This window comes from Aulonocara sp. 'chitande type north' Nkhata Bay, linkage group LG6, assembly GCF_057382095.1.
Source record: "Aulonocara sp. 'chitande type north' Nkhata Bay isolate Kocher_YH1m ecotype deep benthic linkage group LG6, A_spYH_male_GT1.1, whole genome shotgun sequence".
Classification (NCBI taxonomy): domain Eukaryota; kingdom Metazoa; phylum Chordata; class Actinopteri; order Cichliformes; family Cichlidae; genus Aulonocara; species Aulonocara sp. 'chitande type north' Nkhata Bay.
The window spans coordinates 29,134,857-29,155,459 of record NC_141349.1 but is presented as its reverse complement, the minus strand read 5'-3'; the positions used below and the strand labels follow the sequence as shown (position 1 = coordinate 29,155,459).

General features: G+C 38.5%; 2 protein-coding genes and 1 pseudogene across 2 annotated transcripts; 2 read left to right on the top strand and 1 right to left on the bottom strand.

Annotated features, from left to right (window-relative positions):
• Positions 1-5,121: 5,121 nt before the first annotated feature.
• On the bottom strand, positions 5,122-6,433 carry LOC147328046 (uncharacterized; annotated as a pseudogene).
• Positions 6,434-8,514: 2,081 nt separating this feature from the next.
• Positions 8,515-11,091, top strand: LOC147328045 (uncharacterized). Its single transcript, XM_086297627.1, has 4 exons — positions 8,515-8,608; positions 8,820-9,152; positions 10,146-10,261; positions 10,721-11,091. The coding sequence occupies exons 1-4, from the start codon at positions 8,515-8,517 to the stop codon at positions 10,844-10,846; spliced, it is 669 nt and encodes a 222-aa protein (XP_086153753.1). The 3' UTR covers positions 10,847-11,091.
• A 7,410-nt stretch (positions 11,092-18,501) lies between these two features.
• LOC147328044 (uncharacterized) lies at positions 18,502-20,222 on the top strand. The gene is made up of 4 exons (XM_086297626.1): positions 18,502-18,673; positions 18,894-19,226; positions 19,642-19,781; positions 20,103-20,222. Exons 1-4 carry the CDS (start codon positions 18,502-18,504, stop codon positions 20,220-20,222), a joined length of 765 nt encoding a protein of 254 aa, XP_086153752.1.
• The last annotated feature ends 381 nt before the right edge of the window (positions 20,223-20,603 follow it).

Genomic DNA, 20,603 nt, shown 5'->3' with positions numbered 1-20,603 from the left:
CATATCACAGTTTAACCTTACTTTCAAATGTTCTTCTTTACAAAACTCCTTTTCCAGTAAAAGGCGGGAGGTGTATGTGAGGTATATGCTACACCACTGTCATTAGAAAAACTTCCACACAATAATAAGAAAAACAAACACTGCGGTGCCCTCCCATGGTTTAGCCTCAAAACACAATGAGTTCATATGGGAGTGCTGTGAGTTGACATAGTTCACCTGTAAGGTCATAAAAGCTGGCCCAGGTACTTACACTTACTTTCCAACAGCTGATCTCTAACCTGTTTTTTTAAGCTTACACCCACCAAACCTGTTACAGCGGCATCCAAATCCACTGATTTCAACACTAGTTTTTAGCTTTTAATTTATTGTTTATTTTATGCTGTCGATCTGTTGTAAGTTAATGCCAGACTGTTACATTTGTATCAATATATAAAATGTATTAATATCAATAAGGTTTTATTACTTAAAATAAAACCTTTACTGGTCAGAAAAAAAATATGGATTTACTTACCTGGATGATTGAGCATGCATCAAGACTTAATTATGGAGTATTTACACTTTAATAGGGTGAGGCGTAAATGTGGGTCTTTAGAGTGATTCTAAATGAAAGAGGTTGCTGTAAATGTCAGTAATGTCAAATTCATCAGAAATTGTTGTGTAGTATCTGATATTGCTTGGACTTGCAGTTCAGGGAGTGAACCAAAGTTGTTGTTTTTTTCAGATGAAGTAGATTCTGTTCATCTGGACGTTGCGTTTTCACAGGGGGAAGAGTTTCGTCACTCATGGCAACTTCCTCAGTCTGGTTTCCAGTTTAGGTTTCTACTGAAACTAGCACCACTGACAAACAATGGGTCACTGCCAGTCTTCTGTTACAGAAGAGTTGAAACTGAAATGTTTTATCTTTTCTATTCAAACCGTCTGGCCGACTCTTTGTAAAATTAACAAATACAGCTGGTGTCCAGAAACGTCGCTCCAGTATTTTTAGTACAAACGTATTGTAGAATAAAGCATCGTTCTCCATATAGATTACAAACACTAAACTTGTGTGATGTTTCCTGTGTGGTCATCAGTGTTGTTTTGGCGACTGATCATCAAAACCTTTAGAAGCTGTGGTATAAACTTGAGTAAACATTTAGCTCCAGCATTACCAGTATTGCTCATAGGTCTGTTCGTGCATCATGATAACATCAGACATCAGGACGTGTGAAAACAACAAGAAGATGATGGGTGTGTGTACTATTTTGTATAACTTATCTATATAATGGCATAATAGTTTTGTAGCGGTGTTTTTAAAATTATTGTTCTGCACTGCAAGTCTTACAGTCATGTCAACAATTTTTAAATATTTTGCTAATGTATCTGTAAAATTGTAAAACTGAGGAGTAATGTAGAGATTTTAATACAATTTTAATAGTGCCCCAGAATGAAGAAAGTATGACTAAACAGGGCTTCAATCTGTGTTTTGTTTTTTTCTCCTGCACAGTGAAAGCTAGAGAAGTGGCTCCTGGCAGTTTTAGTTTTAACCAGAAGAGAGCAGGATTTGACAGCATTTCTACTGCAACACAATTTGTATGCATTGAGAAACAAACAAGACAAACCTTACGGCAGGATCACTAAAATAGTTTATAAATAGCTGGGTCTGACTGCACGCAAATTTTTTTTCCCAATCTGGAAAATGTTCAGGTGTGTGTATGTTTGCCTGTGGTGAATTCAGTTGACTGGACATGATAGAAAAGGTATATTTGGAAGAAAATGATGAAGACACGAAGAGATATATGAAAATAGTGCTGTAGAGCTTTCCCACATAGCAAAATTGGTATGGCCCGGATCTGGCCCACATACCGCAAAGAATGACGACCCTTTTGTGGCCCACACATGGGCCAGAACAAGGCCAGTTGCAGACACACAGGTGGTGCTGTGCTGGTGTGGATTACCTCTGGCAAAACTGATCTGGGCCACCATTCTTTGTGGTATGAGGGCCATGTGTAAGATTTGTGCAGCCATGGGCCAGTTGCAGATTGCTCAAAGTGCTCTATACAACATGCTACATTCACCCAATCACACACTTTCTCTAAATCGAGTGCTTCCTAACTTCATACTCTTGACATGCAGACTAGAGGTTGGCTACCATAGCAGTGTAGTATTGCAACATGGCATTTGTGTCTTCTAACTAAAATAGACACCGGCCAGTCAGAAAATGCCAGCTTGATGCCAGATCCGGGCGGGACCTGTTTTCTATGAGCCTGGGGCACATAAACCAAACCACAATCGAGCCAGATATGGCATCCCATCATATAGACAGTGCCATCTATGCCAGGCCTGCCCCATATCTGGATGGCATACGTCTTAAAATGCCAGAAGGCAGCCAGCAGTGCCAGCTTGATACCAGATCCAGGCCAGACCTGCTTGCTATGTTGGTTGCTATTGTTGTGGAGTTAAAGACTAAAAACCCAAACAAACAAACTTTACTAAACCTTAAAACCCCACACTAAAAAAACAGGCCATGTTGGATTTACTTCATTCAATAGTGGACATTGGTTGCACATAATTATTTTGCTTTGGCAGAAACTTAAAAAACTGAGTTAAATCAACACAACTTTTTTATATTCAATAAACCTGTGCATTTTGTGTTGATAAAATGCGATTGAAACATGTTTAGATGAAGTAAGGTGAGCTTTTGGAATATTTTAATCCTTCGCAATTTTGTCATTTTATTTCAACACTATTCAATAACTTTTACCCCAATACTACTTGGTCACTTAAATGCTAAAGTCTAGAGTCTGGTTAACATAAGAACTGAATGATGACTACCATCCTCCTTTCTCTATCCGGATTGCAGGGGGGCTGGTGTATAAACCTGAAGTGATGGGGTAAGAGGCAGGGTACACCCTGGACAGCTCACCAGTCTATCACATAGAGACAAACAATCATTTGCACTTACATTCACAGATAATTTAGAATCACAAATTAACTTAACTCTAACACCTGAATGACTTTTAACTGTAACAGGAAACCAGAGAGAACACACTGCAAACTAGCCAGATTGTGCATGTGAACCCAGGACCTTCTTGCTGTGAGGCAACAGCGACCAATAGCGATAGCATACATGTGGTGTGTGTGTAGCTGTCCGCCTTATAACTTCAGTGATTTTCCTGCAGTTTGAAATCTTGTGCGATCTTGTGAATTTCACGATTCCAGCAACTAAGCACTCTTACTAGATTGTATCATGTCATCTCAACAAGAACAAATTAAGTTGTTGAATTCCATACAGATCCTACATGATTTAATTATGTTCAAGATAGAAACATGAAATTTTTGTGTTCAAATTACAAGGTAGACTTTTTAAATGTAGCAACCACTCAATTTACTTTTTTCGGTATACCGAAAAAAGTAGAGGTGGCTGTGTGGTGGATTTTTGTATGATATGTATAACTATGTAACTATATACACTATATATCTATGTGCACTGAACATATATATTTTAACTTTCACGTAGAGTCTTAAGCACAAGACATTTTGCTTCACCGAGGTTTATTAAGGTGGTACAGTAACAGGGCAGTTAATGTAAGGGGAGAGTTCTCCTGAATAATTTACTCTCCGGTAACTAACCTTCCCCAATACACACTCAACGTCTATCATGCAGCACAACCAAAACAGTAACATTGTAACAGAGATCCTGAACGCATCACGATAAAATATCATACGATATAATCACACACACACACACACACACACACACACACACACACACACACACACACACACACACACACACACACACACACACACATACTTTGAACTACACTGAAGTCTAACCTATGTCGTTATAAGATTATATATTATAAGATTGTGCCACTTGCTGTGTAAGATTTAATAATTAGGATTAATGTGCGATGTTTGACCGTGTCATGACCTATTGTGATAACCCAGAGCAAGGTCAGAGTCCTGACTGGCCTCTGGCCAAGACCTTGGCCGCTACCTGACCCCTGCAGCTGTGTTTGGCTGGAGGACACGTGGGAAAGTTACCCAGCAGCAGGGGGCGGGGATACTGGTCCCTGGACAGTGGTGATTGGACAGACAGCGTCACGGAAGCTAAAGAGCAGACGAATTATTGTGTGTGCAATGAACAGGGCAGAGCAGAAATAAACACAACACTGCTTGATAAGATTGTTAAGTTTTGCTGTGTTTTGGTGAATATGTGCCCCAGTGTGGTTGTCAAACCAGGGCCAAATGAAACTTGCTCTTGTTGAGTATTCATAAAGCTGTTGTGTTGCATGTGTAGTTCATTGTAAATAATTGTACTTTGTGTGAAGTAGTTTCAATAAAACAGAAAAGAATAGTATATTTATTTGTTTGTTTTTCATTCTTGATCTGTTTACATGTACTTAGCAAGTACATAAAAATGAAATGCAAACTATTTACATGGCAACACACAGCTGGCATCAATCTTGAACCAAAAAATGAAACATTACAGGTTATTTGGAGCAGCACGTTGTTTGGAGAAGTATTTCCAAACAAGTTCAGGAAGGCACACTTTAAGAAAGAAGTCTTGTGCTTGCTTTAAATGCGGTTCCCAGAAATCCGAAGATGCGTATCACAGCAAGGTCTCTCTGTGTCCACACAACGAGGTCACAGTGGTTGCCGCCGGTAACAAAGATTTGTGTTTGTACCTGACAGTAGTATGGGTGCACCCGCTTCAACTGAAGACCATTAGCAGCTACCTCCAAGCAAAAGTCTTTGTCCTGTGCAACCAATGCCTCCTTAATGCTGTCCGTTCATTGTTTAAAAGGACACTTTATCTCCAGACACCCCTTACCACAACAGTCACATATTGTGAGTCCGTCTGGAGATGCTCCGACTTCCGGAAAATTGGTGTTCACACAGAAACCACATAACCGAACCTGCAGATTGTGGTGATGCGATGCCATTATCTCGTTGTAGGCCTTTCTTGCGTCCTCTTCATGCTCGACACCCCACCTTGTTTGCACAGTAGAAAAGGTCCTTTCTGGGTAACACACACAATTCACAACACTATGGGCTGGAGTGTCCAAACTTGTAGCAAAACAGCATGCATAGCCGAAGCTGTGATTCTCCCTGCACGCCAGCGAAACCATGCAGGGGTCATGTGCTGCGATCTAGTCTGTGCTTCAATTTCTTCAATGTGGGTGACTGTGTAGTGTAGTTGGTGTAATAGTTTTCTATTCCACACAAACTCACTGCTTTGCTGTGGTCCTGCAGTGTATCCAGTAATGCTGAAAAATCCTCCAGCGTTGCAATAGGAATCTGCCTTTTTTGCGATCGCCTCCTTTTGCCTCTCGATGCAGAGGGTGTGTTTATGATTTCATCAAGACCAAGTTTTTGGGCAGCTGCTGAGGAGAAGTCAATGTTATGTGCAACCTCCGGCTGTATCTTGGTCATATTTCCGGGCAATACCCAATATGCAGGCTCGTCTGTTACAGTTCTGGTGCCTCTGATACGCACTGTAGACTCGACTTTAAACAAAAGAGCAGCGACATGGGTGCAGGTCTCTGCAACTCCGGCCATGCATGTGCAGTGAGCAGCCTCAACCCTCCCATTGGTGCTCACAATGACCCATGGCTGTAATGCAGTTTCATTCAGTCGTTGTGAGTGCAGTACCTGAAACACACAAAAGCCACTTTTAATAAAAGGTCTGTAATTAACCAAGGCTAATATAGATGGGTTGGCTGTACGTGCAAATCAAAAACTGTAACAAGGAAGTTGTTTAGAAAGTTATCAAGTTCAAACCGACTTACCTTTGTCTTAACGACAACATTTTTAAGCGTGGAGGCTTAAAGATGGACAAATCTTGCACCCGGCCTTTTGTGAATTGGATGTGGGCCTCCAGGGATTTATAATTCTTAAACTGGTTTGCTGTGTATGCGCTGACTCCACAGACAAGGTATGCGAAGATATCGGGATAGGACAACGGCGGTAGGTCGTCTGGGTTTCCACTCCACTTCCTTATTTCATACGGGTCCACATTACCGGTGCACGCAATTTTTTCAAAGCACCGCTTCTTGACGTCTTGGCGCAATCGGTCGCGATACAGCCCTTTGTCTTTTGCGCTGATTTTGAGCATGGTTCTGGCAGTCCCGATTTCAACACTCCAACACTGTGCGCTTGTTTTGCTTTCTGGCCTACTGACATGGCACCGCAATCCCACAAGGCACTGCGGCGTGACGTTGGGTTTGACAACCACACTGGGGCACATAGTCACCAAAACACAGCAAACCTTAATAATCTTATCAAGCAGTGTTGTGTTTATTTCTGCTCTGCCCTGTTCATTGCACACACAATAATTCGTCTGCCCTATAGCTTCCGTGACGCTGTCTGTCCGATCACCACTGTCCACATTTGCAGCTGGTACCTCAACCTCCATTTGTCCAACACAACTGCTGTCCACTGCCTCCATGACATTGTGATTTTTATTGTTGGCCTTCTGTCAGATCTTCATCGATCACTTCTGCACGGGGCACACCTTCAGACTCTGCAGCTGCATAACGAAAGCCTGTAAGATAAAATTAGTGCATACACATGAGGTAAATGTACACCAATATTCCAATGACAGGTGTGTGATTCATCTGGAAGTTATGTGCGGATTAGTGTACAATGATAGCAATTTAGTATGTTTTTAGAGGCCCATGTGCAGTGTTGGTGCCCAGTCTGGATTTGTTACATCCATTTCATATGCTGCTTTGCCTGCAATAATGCCAAATCATAAGCTACTCAGTCGACATGTCGACATGACGTGGTTCTGCAGCATCACAAATTAGCATGTTTTATCTCATTATCTATGACTTCAGCGCATTGCAAATAACACTAAAAGCCTTTTAATAGTGATATGAATTAATTTAGAACTCACCAGAAAGAAAATGCCGTGAGCAAACCAACAAAAAGGTGTGGATTGCAGAGAACTCGATATCTGCTTGTCTCACCGCTGCAATCCAAGCCTGATGTCTTTGTTTAGTAATATCGGATACATGGGATCCCTCACGTTGCCTCCAGGATGGAAAACGATGAAAAGAGAGCCCATTATCCAGCTTCTTGCCTTCACGATCGTGTGATCTAACGTTGCAACCGACAACAAAACACGTACGAACCATAGCTGAAGCTGTATCCTGTGTCTGGCCTACTGTCATGGCGGAGGGGGGCGTGGCCCACCTCCCGTGACATCACGCCCAAAGCCCTATAAGTGGACCAGAGGACACCCCCAGCACTTTTTCCCCCTCTGCTGTTTCTCTCTGTCCGTCTCTGTGTTGCTCTACTGTCTGTGCTTAAGGCTGTACACCCCGGGGTTTTGCTTTGCTTGCTTTCTGCTATGTAATTCTCTTGCTAAATGTCTGTATGTATTTTTCCTGCTGTTCATATGATTCAGTGTATTAAACTCTGTTCCAAGAATTCTACTCTTTTCCAGGGCATCTTTTTGAGTGTCTTGACTTTAATTGCGACCACAGCTGCTCAACTGAGATGGATGCCTTCCTCAAACCACAATCCAAAGCGCGCAAGACTGAAATCCTCATTTAACATTGCTATATTATTGACTTACTTCACTCGAACATGATATGGAAAATTTAATCTACCCTCTCTGCATATCATGTAATTTCTACACTATATAGTTACACTTAACTTTAAAGCATGAGGCAATTGTGTTAAATATGCTTACATAAATCCAAGAGATGGCCAATGCCTTTTTTCAGTGCAGATCAGAGGCCCAGGACCATGACGAGTATCTTTTTATTCATTGAAACCTTTTTTTTGCACATCCAGTCAGATTTCCATGTGTCCATGAGTCATATCACTTTAAACAGTTGTTTAGAATTGGTGTTTAAAGAGGTGGAAGTATTATTACTTAAGCAATGTGTTTCAGTCTGTTGCCTTCGTCAGGCACATGTTTTAGTTATACTCTATAATCTATATAACGTAATGTGACTGAATGCAATTATTTTTTTGGAAGAAACATTTTTCAAAGCAGGTATGTTCATTTGTCTTTGTTGGTAAAGTGCAGGAGTTGATACTTTCTTTATTGGATTTCCACCGTCAGAACAACTTGAACTGTACACGAGACATTCAATAGTCACAGGAATTTACCTTTTTTTATTTATTGCAGTGATTTTCACTTATTCATGTGTTAAGTTCCATGAAGTATAACCAAGCTAAATTTTCTTTGTGCATAGTAATAATGCCAATTAAAACTACTGCTAAAGATCTGACCGGTGGGGCTCTTTTTGATGTCTGAAACGTGTGGGTCATTTCATTTAAAGAAGTTATTCACACTTCCGTACAATCTTTTTTTTCTCATGTATACATTTTTATTTTTGTATTAGTCTTTAAAAGCTAGAGCTAATGTCACTGTCCAAGTCAGTATTATCATTGTATCAGTATCATCATAATAGTAAAGAGTTTCTTTTGTCACAGGATGTCGCACATCGTCACTCCACATCAAACAGGCAGGAAACCATTGGTGTGTGACCTCTTTTTGTGTCTACACAGAGTATGAGAAAAAAAAAGTCAGTTTACACTGTCACTTCTGCAAAGATGACACGACTCTACTGGGCCATGTTATTGATCGGGTTTTGTTCCAGTTCAGGTACGTCCACATCATTTTCTTAAAATATTTTATTGTTTTAATGCAGCTGAAATCTGCTTGCAACAATATTTACATAACTAATTTAGAAGGATAGCTTCAATGAGTGATTTACGTCACGTTGATGTTTGCTGTGCGTCTCTAGTGCAGATGTCTCTGTTTTATTCTGTATTTGTCCATCATCTAATCAAACATGTTGCCTCTTCTATAACAGAGAGCACTATAATCATCAGAGAGCCTGGTGAGAGCATCACTTTGAAGTGCTCATCAGAAGGATGCCCCCAAAACAATGATGGATATGCTGGGATGTATCTGTATCATAACTTTATTGAACAGAAAGAGGTGTATTTCTATGGTAACTATGCCAACAGCAAAATCATGGAGCGACCACGATACGAAGGCAGGATTGAGTCAAACGGCGCTCCCATGAACCACAACATCACCATCAGCAACTTGACCGTGGATGATTCTGGTGTCTACACTTGTGTCTACAAAGAATCCGCTGACAAAGGTGTCAACTGCAATGTCTACACAGTTTTCGTGAGAGGTGAGTTTCTTTTCTTCCTTGTTAAAAATTCTGCGACCTTGTTCTGCAGCTCACAAGCCTGTAGAATCAGCCAAGGACAGTGGACTGCGTGCAGTATTTAGAGAGTCAAGATCTGACCCTTACTTTTTGGCCCCAAATCTGCTTCTATCTTGATGAATATATGATAAATTACAGAAATATATGAGAACAGAATGAGGTGTATTTTTATAGCAATCATATCAGTGGCAAGATATGAAGGCAAGATTGAGACTGAAGGAACCTCTATGAACCATAGCATCACAATAACCAGTCTGACTGTGGATCATTCTGGTGTCTTCACTTGTGTCTACAAAAAATCATTTGACCATAGAGTCGTGCAGCGTCTACACCGTTTTCATACGTGTGTTTTCTTCTTGTTAAAAACGCCACAATCTTGTCCAGTGACTCACAAAAGAGTTGGCCAAGTGCAGTGCAGTGCATACCCTGTACCTGTTACATATTTAATAGATAACCCTTACCTTTTGACTTTTTGAGAAAATGCAGAAACATGTATGAAAAAGCAACAATTTAATTAATCTACTTGTTTTTGTTTTTTTACCTATACAGTCATGATGTTACAGCTAAATGGGTCTTTTGGTTTTTGGCAGAGGTAGCACTATATATAAACACTGTTTATTAAAAAGCCTAATCACTATATTAACACAACAGTGGCTAGATTTAGCTCTTTGACTTATGTAAAATACAGTTGTTTGCTTTTAATATAGTTAATTTTCTACAAAATTTTAAATGAACTGAAACATCATACACAAGTACATTTACATCTCTTCTTGTCTATGTGATACATACAAGGGAGTTTTAGTTTATATGCTCTCTCCTTTAGGTTTATCAGGAATTGCAAATTTACTCTTAGTGAGTGGTCTGCAAGCTAAAGAAATTCCACGAATGTAATAATTATAGCAAATCTTTTGTGCAGCTGCAAGACAACAACACATTTGTTTTCCTTTATTCTCACAGAAGTGGCACCATGCCTGGGACAAGATGACCTTCCCACCTCGGTGTTAGTTGTCATTACCTGCACGTACCTTAGCGTGCTGTTAATCATAATCTTTATCCTACTGATAGTCCACAGGGTGAGTTGACTTGATTACATAGCTGTCCTATATTGTATTTTAAAAAACAAGAACATGCCCTTATATGGGGACAGTGAGTTTATTTTTACTGCATCAGAAAAGAGTTTAAGGTGCAAAAAAGTCACAAAAGTAATGTCCCCATGAGAGAACACAGAGTCTCAAGGAGTTAAAATGTTTTTACAGTATGCAAGATAATCTATTCCAGTTCTGCAAGCTATGACACACTGCCTTTCTGTCTGTAGAGTTTCACAACACTTTGATGTAACTGCTGTGACCGTGATAGATGTTGTTGTGCTGAGAGACTGATAACATCTAAAACCACCACTTTATATATACTCCTTGTTCTGTTGCTTCTTGGAAGACTATAAACTATTCACACTTTGGCACAGGTTATATAACAGATGAATTATTAATAACATTATGACTTACTTTCCCCTTTGACATACATACTACCGACAGGTGAAACAAAGGAAGAGCTGCAGAAGATTATCCAGGAGTTCGCAGCAAGAACCAGATGATTATGTGTATGAAGTTATGACCAAGAACAGCCTCTACACTTTGGCAACTTCACCGCAGCAATCTTAAAGTCCTTATGAGTTTTCTTAGAATTACAGTATAATTATTGTGGTTAACAATAGAATTTAGGAATCTGATTGTGTCTTATTGATTTTGTTAATAATGGTTAATGGTTTGCCTGGACTCATGGACCATATCAATCATGCTCCATAAAGTCTCATTAAAAATTAAAGTTTAAAAGTTATTAAACTCTCAGAAATGAATGAAAGCCATGCAGGAGGCACAGTGACTGTCCCACAGGAAGTATGCAAACTGATCACCAAAGCTATTTATTACTTTATCTATAGAATTTATATTACTGTGGAGCACAACATTTGCACAATAAAGCTTACTGATTTGTTCAATTCCAACATGAATGCAATTGGTGAGTGTTTCTGGCTTCTTTACTGCAATATAGGGCAAACATTTTTGAGGTTTGTGGGGGAGGGATGGATGAGATGTGAGCAGAAACCAACTAAGAAGACGGGCAGGAGCAGATGGGTAAATGGTTTACATGACTAACTGCAGATTTTGCACGATATATTATTACAGACAATTATTTTTTTTTTACCATAAAAAGGTGTATAAAACAAATAAATGTACAATAAAAAAACATGCTTTTTTCCAAGTAAATATATATTTCTAAAGGTGCTATTGATGTGAAAGTCTCACTAGGTTTCAGTAACAATCCATACAATCCACAAAATAAGAAATCAAACCACTAATGTGCAATAATGAGAAATCACAGAGAAAAAGTATTGAAAATGCTTAATGAAATGTATTTAACATTTCATACAAAAACCTTGTTGGCTGTATGGAGAACCACGCATTGCTCTGGTTTGATTGTGGTTCATTTGTCCACACAAAAGTTTTGTGGGCCCTCTGAGCTTTAGTTCTTTACATTTTCAGCTGGATTCAGGTCAGGTGATTGGCTCGGCTATTCTAGCAAACTTTATTTTCTTTTTCTGAAACCACCTGAGAGTTTCCTTGGCTGTGTGTTTCTCATCATTGTTTTGCTGAAACATCCACCCTCATTTCATCTTCGTCATCCTGGTTGATGGCAGCAGATTGTTATCAAGAATGTCTCGGTACATTTTTCCATTCATTCTTCCTTTAATTATATGAAGTGTGCCAGTGTCGTCATGCTGGAAAACAGCCCCACACTGTGATAATCCCACCTCAAACCTCACTCTTGGTGTAGTATTTTTGGGGTGATATGCAGTGCCTATTGACCTACAAACCTGGTGTGTATTATGGCATTCAAAGACTTAGATTTTGGTCTGATCTGACTTTCAGCTTCTGTAAATGTTGTTCAGTTGCTGATTCATGTATTCGTATTTATGTTTTTGTGTTACAAATGCTTATAAATTCTCATATTTTCTCCCCCTCCCTTTTTAAAAAATTGTCATACTACAACTATAATGTCATAATTGAATTAACAGTAATAAAAATTCATAAATAAACAGATAAAAGAAACACACACAAGAGGAGCCTGTAGAAAACTTATAGAGCTCCCCTTGTAAAAACAAAATATGATGGCACAACAGTGCATTCAGATCATAACTCTGATTGCAAAAGCTGTCAGACATGACAGGATTTTAAAACAAACAAACAACAAAAAAACAGATCATTCTGAGATGGAAATCATGGCTCAGGATGCTGAGGAAATGGCTGAGCGTCAGTCTTCACTGGATCATTGCACTAGTGTTTCCCAGCTCTTTGACACTGTGAATGTTGTTCCCTTGCCTGTGAAAGAGTTTCTTACCTGCTTTTGCGGTGCAGGGGTTTGCCTGAAACCTTAAAACCCATGGACACGTAGTTGTGAGCAGCCTCTTGTCTTGAAGTGAGCATTTGGATTTGAATTTTTTTGGATACTGTGGAGAGTCTAAAAGGAGACTGGGACTGTCACTGTTTTTCATTTGGATGTTATTGAAAATTCACTGTAAATGCATTGAACTCTGACCCGGAGTCCACATTTGAGTCCTGCATTTGAGTTCTGCCTGTTCCTAGAACCTCGGCAGAGAATCTGTGGTATAAACTTCATGTGTTTGTTAAAGCAACTGCACACATTCAGAGAGTACAGGCAGAGAATAATTTAAGCCCCAGTATACTAACCTTTTGCTCTGAGGTCTGTGTGTGCATAATAACATCAAGCAGTGGGGCATATTCAAACCACAGGAAGATGTGGGAGTGGGAACCGCTTTGTTTGTCTTGATGCCCTTTGCTGAAGCAGTATCTGATATGTATAGATGTATCTTCTTACTTCTACTTTTATGTTGTCGGTCAAGGTTTTAAAGAAAAATTAAATCCCTTGAATTTCTGGGATGGTGGCAAGTTGTTGTGTCTTTGTGTATGTGTGTGTAAGACTTTGTGTGTTGCTATTAAATGCTACTAATTAAGTTCCACTGAGCTGATCTTGCAGATGCTGCATTTTTAACTTCTCAACTGTAACAGCATGGGATTTTCCCAATAACTGTCGACATGCTAAAAGATTGCAGATTATTCTTGCTGTTAGCAAATCAAATCAAATCAAAAGAGTAAAAAGAAGGATTTATAATGTAAAAAATAATTTATTATGCTTTTATGAAATATATTAATCTCAATTACAAAACAATATATGGGACAGCCTTACTTATAAAGGTTAGTAACTTACATGCATGTGGTGTACAAAATATTAGCTTGTGGACAAAATGTATTATTGTTTGTACATATTTGAGGATTTTTTTCACTTTACTTTAATAAAAATGGATTAAAAACAAGAATAACCAGGACAGGCAGGATTTGTTGTGTAAAAAATAACATGCGCTGTTACACGAACAGCTACTGGTTCCATTTGTGACTGTATCCAGAAAAAAGCCCCTTAATATGAAACAGACCTTTACGGATCTGTTTCCCTTTCACACACTGACATGACTGAAGCTCCGTCTACAACATGTAAACTCAGTTAACTCAATATAGATGTTATTACCTCCTGATCTCTTCCCACAGATATATTTGCTTCCATTAGACCTTGTTTTCACCTCCTCATAGCTGCTGTCATGTCCAATTTTCTTGTGAATGGTCAAAAACAGTCAGTGTTTTTGCTCGTTTTCTTAATAAACACACGTGAACCAAATGTTAACTTAAACTAAATTAGACTAAAACATGTCATCATTTATTCTTCTGATAATCCTAAATACCTTATGACATCAGAAATCTGCATATGGACACAAGATCTCTGTGAGTGCAATAAAAATGTCAGAGCTGCACAGATTTATAACCATGCAACAAACTGTCCCACAAAGTTGTGTATTTACAGCCGTTTGTTGCACAAGAGCTTTCATCAAGTTGAGATTTGAACTTCCTCACAGCTGTCAGGACAAGTTTTTTTTTTTTCTGCTCAATTTCAGGTGAAGATTTGTAATATTGTGCCATTATTATGGATGTTTCCTATATCAAACAGATGACCTGTAAAGTAACTTCAATAGGATAACATATAGATGTTCTGGGTGTTTTTCTCATCATAAATAAACCAAAAAAAGGAGGTTTGTGAGCAAAAAAAAGAAAAAAAAGAAAAAAGAAAAGAAAGGTGGATTCCTGCTTATTATTCAGTTATGGGGATATTATTTCTCTTCTTCTTGTTAAGTATATCCTTTATTCTTTGAACTTGTTGTCCAGACTGCAGCTTGCATTTGAACATCACATTTTGTTGCAAAAAGTAAATTCAGGATGAAGATAAGGGAACAAACATTTCAGGTACCTGCGCCTTTCAGACTGGCCAACAAATATGGCTTAGATCCATTCACCATCATAGTAAACAATGAGAGCATTCATTGGAGGGCAGCTGTTCTTTCTGATGTCAGTTCCACCTTGTTCTGTTGTGACAGGCCACCTGAACAGGTGTGTCAACAAAGTACGGGGCATCAATTTAGCTTTTCCTTAGCTACAGTAATCTTACTCGTCTGTGTGTATAGGTCTGTGGAATACAATATTTTTGTTTTTGTTTTTTAATGTTTGACAAATTTGAGTTATTTTATTTTGAAGGTGTTATTCACTTGTTCACCCACTTGTTCTTCATGCGTTTTCATTGAGCCATATCAGTCTTTACGTGTTGTAATCTAAATCAGTAACTGACTGAATGTAATGGCTTTATCTGACAGGATGCACACATCTTCAGTCTACATCAAACATACAGGAAACACTGCTTGCTGTCTCTTCTGTGTGTGTATATACAGAGTGTGAGAAACTAATTAAGCATCATATGCTGTCACTGCTGCAAAGATGATGCTGTGTTTGACCTTATTATTGATTTGTTATGACGCATATTCAGGTATGTCCATTTATTTTCCTTATTTCTCCAAATATTTAAAGGTTTTGATTTTAAGTCTGCTTGGAACAAGACTAGAGGATTTTCTTTTTAAATTTTGCCTTGTTACTGTATTACTATATGTACCCTTGACAGATTCTAAAAAGAAATAAGGATGTTTAGTCACTGCTAGTGCGAATGGCTCTGTTTTATGTCATATTTTACACCCTGTAATTTTGCCTCTTTTATAACAGAAGGCACTATAATCATCACGGAGCCTGGTGAGAGCATCACTTTAAAGTGTTCCTCAGAAGAATGCCCCCAAAACAATGGTCGATATGTTGGGATGTATCTGTATCATAGGTTTACTGAACAGAATGATCGCACAGCAAAGTTATTGTGCGATCGAGATACAAAGGCAGGATTGAGTCAAATGGAGCTCTCATGAACCAAGCATCACCATCAGCAGCTTGACTGTGGATGATTCTGATGTCTACACCTGCGTCTACAAAATATCAGTCGACAAGAGTGTTGAGTGCAAAGTCTACACAGTTTTTGTGAGAGGTATGTTTTTCTTTTATATTCTCAAAACTCCACAGTCTCATCCGGTAACTCAGAACAGAAATGCAGCGTTTAAGAGTTAAAATTTCCATTGAAAGGTGTAGTTGAGAGATAAGTGTTATCTTTACAACAAACTGAGCTTTCACATTGAGTTAAAGCAAGAAAATACAGAAAAATCTAAGAAAGAACAACAGAGTAACAGACAGCAAATAAATGTATAAATAAATATTTAACTGCTTGTTAACACATCTAATCAGCGAATTACATGGAATAAACTCAGTTTATTTAGATCCTGTTGAGATCTAAACTGAGCACCAGAATAGGGATGATGGATGGTTTAAGCGACTTTGAACTTGACATGGTTGTTGATGCCAGACGACCTTATTAGACTATTTCAGAATAGGCTGAACCACAGCTATCTGTAGGGTTAACAAAGGATGGTCTGAAAAAGAGAAACTGTCCAGTGAGCAGCAGGATACCCTGGTTACAACCAACATACTGTCTTGTATCAACACTTCTAATGTTGGTGGTGTAATGGTGTGGGGAATATTTTTTAGTACCACCTGAACATTGTTGAAACCTAACAGCCTACATGTTTTGCTGTTCATCGTGTCCATTACTTTGTGAGCAGTGAGATAACACACCACGTCATGAAGCTCAAATCATCTAAAACTGACTTCTTCACATGACACTGAGTTCACTGTACTTAATAGTAACTAGACCTCAACCCAACACAGCACCTTTGGGTGTGGTGGAATGGGAGATTCACATCATGGATGTATGACTGGCACGTCTGCAGCAACCATGTGATGCTAACATGTCAGTATAGACCAGAGCCTTGCATTGGGACAAAACACAAATCTCACAGGACACAGCCACGGGGCTGAGCAGGAACCAAAAAATAGATCAACGTGTGTCGAGAAACATTTTATTAAGACAGTGGGAGTGGGTTTAAAAAATATTCTAATGGAAGGCTCTAATATGGACCAAAATCTCTGAGGAATATTTCCAGTTCCTTGTTGAATCTGTGCCACAAAGCATTAATGCAGCTGTGAAGGTGAAGGGCATCCAGCTCTGTGTCTGTATCACAAAAAGAGAATTTTATTTAAAATGTACATTTCTTTTTATTCATTATTAAAGATGTGCAAACCTGTTCTCATTATGACAAACTGTATGGTGCATGTGTGGTGTAACTCTTGTTTTCCTGTAGTTCCCACAGGTCCTGATCATCAGCTCCTATGTCATAAGCCTGCTGTTGCCCGTCATCCTCATCCTACTGAGTGTGAGTTATTTAGTCCTCTTGACTTATGGTTTTATACCTAAGTTAAAATACCCTAGCTCTGCAAGTTATGACATGTTATTTATTTATCTGCATTTATCAGTCTTACCAAAACCACATATAACTGCTGTAAACATGATGAACCTCATGGCCCTGACACACTGATTACTTTTAAAAACCACTCTGAGCTTTTTATCATGAAGTGCAGCTGTGGAGATGCTGCTGGTTCCTTAAAAAACACTGTAGTGTATCCACATTTCTCTCATTGTTATTTCAAGATTTTAAAAAAGTGTTTCTTTGATACATAACTCAAAATTATTGATAATTTAACATTATCCCTTTCCCATCTGAAGTCTAATTTTATTTTAAGAAATCTGGACTTATTTACTGTATAAATGTTTCCAGTTGGTAACCCATTTTCTCAAAGCTGTACTGATTCAAAAGTGTTTTAAATCCGCTCAGAATTCAGTCCAAAAATTACTTTTGAACAATTTTCAATACTTAATGTAAAGTCAGTCACTGCAGCGTTTTTACTTCCAACAGGTGAAACGAAGAAGAAGCTACAGAAGAACAGCTGTTGTCTGCAAACAGTTAAAGAAAAGTCTGCCTTATGGCTGGAATGAGCTGGACATGTAATATATTACTGCTAAATTAAGAGCTACTGCTGAATTAATGATCAGTAGGAAAAAGCTGAAAAGTTTAGTGGCGTGGCTACTGATGAGGTTCCCAAATATCTGCTGGTGAACCAGAGGAGTGAACTGACGATGTGATCATCATTTGTAAAGCTGCAGCAAGAACTTTATCTGATTCTTTTTTGTGTTTTAAATACTTTATACATTCTGGAAATTTGAAATGAGCCCGCACAGAGATTTTACTCTTTGTGTTCTGACGTATTTGTGTTAATTTTAGTCAGGAATGTGTTAAAAGTGTTCTTGGTGAATCAGTCAATTTATTGATGCCTTTTTATAATTTTATTATTACCATCAGTTTCAGAGACGTTTGATGATGTATTCATTAGTTAGTATAAATGAGCAACAACATTAGTAACATGAAATGAACACAGTCGTTTTAGAAATGAAATCCTGGTGACATGAGATTGAAACTGTACGTCGTGTCAGGGTTTCAGGTGCCTTGACTTGCCTCGGCCGCCAGATGTCACTTTTTTGATAAGACTGAAGTCTCTAAGTCTTGAATCTTTACTTGCATAAGTACAGTATTGAGTTCTTTGAGTTTGTTTTCCAGACTCCAGCTTACATTTGAACATCATACTTTTCCACACATATAACAAAACTGTAATACTGCATGGTAATAAGCAAGAAAGAAATGTCACAATCCTGTGGCCTTCTGATTGGTAGACAAATTAATTGCCACAGTAAGAAATCTAAGGATTAAAGTGAAGACAGTTGATCTTATTGACACAAGTTTCACCTTCCTCTATTATGATGTGCCACCTGAACAGGTAAACATGTATATGTTTGTACCATCTTCAGCTAACAATTCAAAGGTCTTTTCATGATTTCAATCAGGAAATGACTGAATGTAAAGATTTTACCTCACAGGATGCACACATCATCAGTCAAACCGTACAGGGAAAAACCGCCTACTAGCTCTCTTGTCTTTGTTTATGTACAATACAGTGTGTGGCAAACAAAGTCAGTATATGCTGTCACTGCTGCAAAGATGATGCCACTGTGCTGGATCATATTATTGATTTGTTGTTATTCTCATTCAGGTATGTCCATTTTTTTTCTTTTAAAATATTTAAAAGTTTCAAGTCTACTTGGAACAAGACTAGGTGAGAGAATTTTTTAAAAAATAAACTTTTTTTTTTTTTTACCTGTACCTGTAGAAATTTTTGTATCATTTATCACTGATATGTATCTGTAACCACTTAAATGTCTTATGTTATATTTTACACCCTGTAATCAGACATTTTGCCTCTTTTATAACAGAGAGCACTATAATCATCAGAGAGCCTGGTGAGAGCATCACTTTGAAGTGTTCATCAGAAGGATGCCCCCAAAACAATGATGGATATGCTGGGATGTATCTGTATCATAACTTTATTGAACAGAAAGAGGTGTATTTCTATGGTAACTATGCCAACAGCAAAATCATAGAGCGACCACGATACAAAGGCAGGATTGAGTCAAACGGCGCTCCCATGAACCACAACATCACCATCAGCAACTTGACCGTGGATGATTCTGGTGTCTACACTTGTGTCTACAAAGAATCAGCTGACAAAGGTGTCAATTGCAATGTCTACACAGTTTTCGTGAGAGGTGAGTTTCTGTTTTTTCCTCGTTAAAGATTCTGCGACCTCGTCCTGCAGCTCACGTGCTTGTAGTATCAGCCTAGCACAGTGGACTGCATGCACTGGCTAATTAGAGATTCAAGATCTGACCCTTACTTTTTGGCCCCCATCTGCTTCTATCTTTGATGAATATGTTATAAATTACAGAAATATATGAGAAAAGCAGCATCACTGAAACTTAATTATGTATATATTTAATTTTCCATTGTTTTACTTTTTCCAGTTTGTAAAATGATTTCAAAAGGGAACCTCACAGGTGGCATATATAGTCCTTTAGTACATTTACTGATGTTTTTCTCTATATCATACATACAAGTAATTTCTTGTGCAGGTGCATGAAGCAGCACACCTGCTGTAACTCTTGTTTTCTGTATTTCTCAAAGGATTGGCACCATGTCCCAGCCAAGAGCCCCAGATCCCCACCACTGTGGAGGACAGATTTCTAGTCATGCTGTTGATCATCTGTATCTGTGTGATCAGCACACTGTTAATCATTATTTTCATTCTGTTGATTATGCAGAAGGTGAGTTCAATCCTCTCTACTTATGGCTAACTTATCTATCTATGCAACAGTGGTTACCTTTACTGTCTGCAGATATTGTGATATGACTGCTCTAAGCTTTCTTTCACTGACATGCTGATTAGATCTAAACCACTAAATGAGCTGGTTCCATTTTGAAGTGCTGCTATGGTAGGCCTGCTGCTTCTTGGAAACGAATCTTCTGTGTTCACACTTTCACTGTTGGCAGTCTCTTCAAATGCTTTAGCTTCTTACGGTCACTGTGGAAAACATCTGTTACTGTTACAATACACAATCTTTACACTGTTGTTTTACTATTGACAGGTGAAACAAAGGAGTAGCTGCAGGCGATTATCCAGCAGTTCCCCGGAAGAATCAAATGATTGTGTGTATGAAGTTATGATGAAGAATAACTTCTACTCTGTCGCAGCTTTAGAACAATGAACTCAAAGCCCCTATAACTTTGCTTAGCAATACCATCCAACCTTTTTGGTTGGATGGTTTTTTTTCTCTTTATTCAAAATTCAACCATGCAATTCAATACGTTAGTAAAAATGTCAAACAGTAACAAGTTTAAGGGTAGAGTCAGTAATTTATGAAGTTCTTAAATTGAAAAAAGTATACTGTACACATAAATACAATGGTGCCAAAATACATAGGACCAGATTTGAGGTTTGTGGAAGCTGCCACGTTCCCCGCCATATTTGAATATAGTAGCTGGGAAGGACATTCCAACTCATAGCGTTTTATGTGTTTGACTGGCCTCATACGTAGTACGTCAAAGATGGAGGCAAGGAGAAGTCATCGGTGTTAGTGTGCTATGAT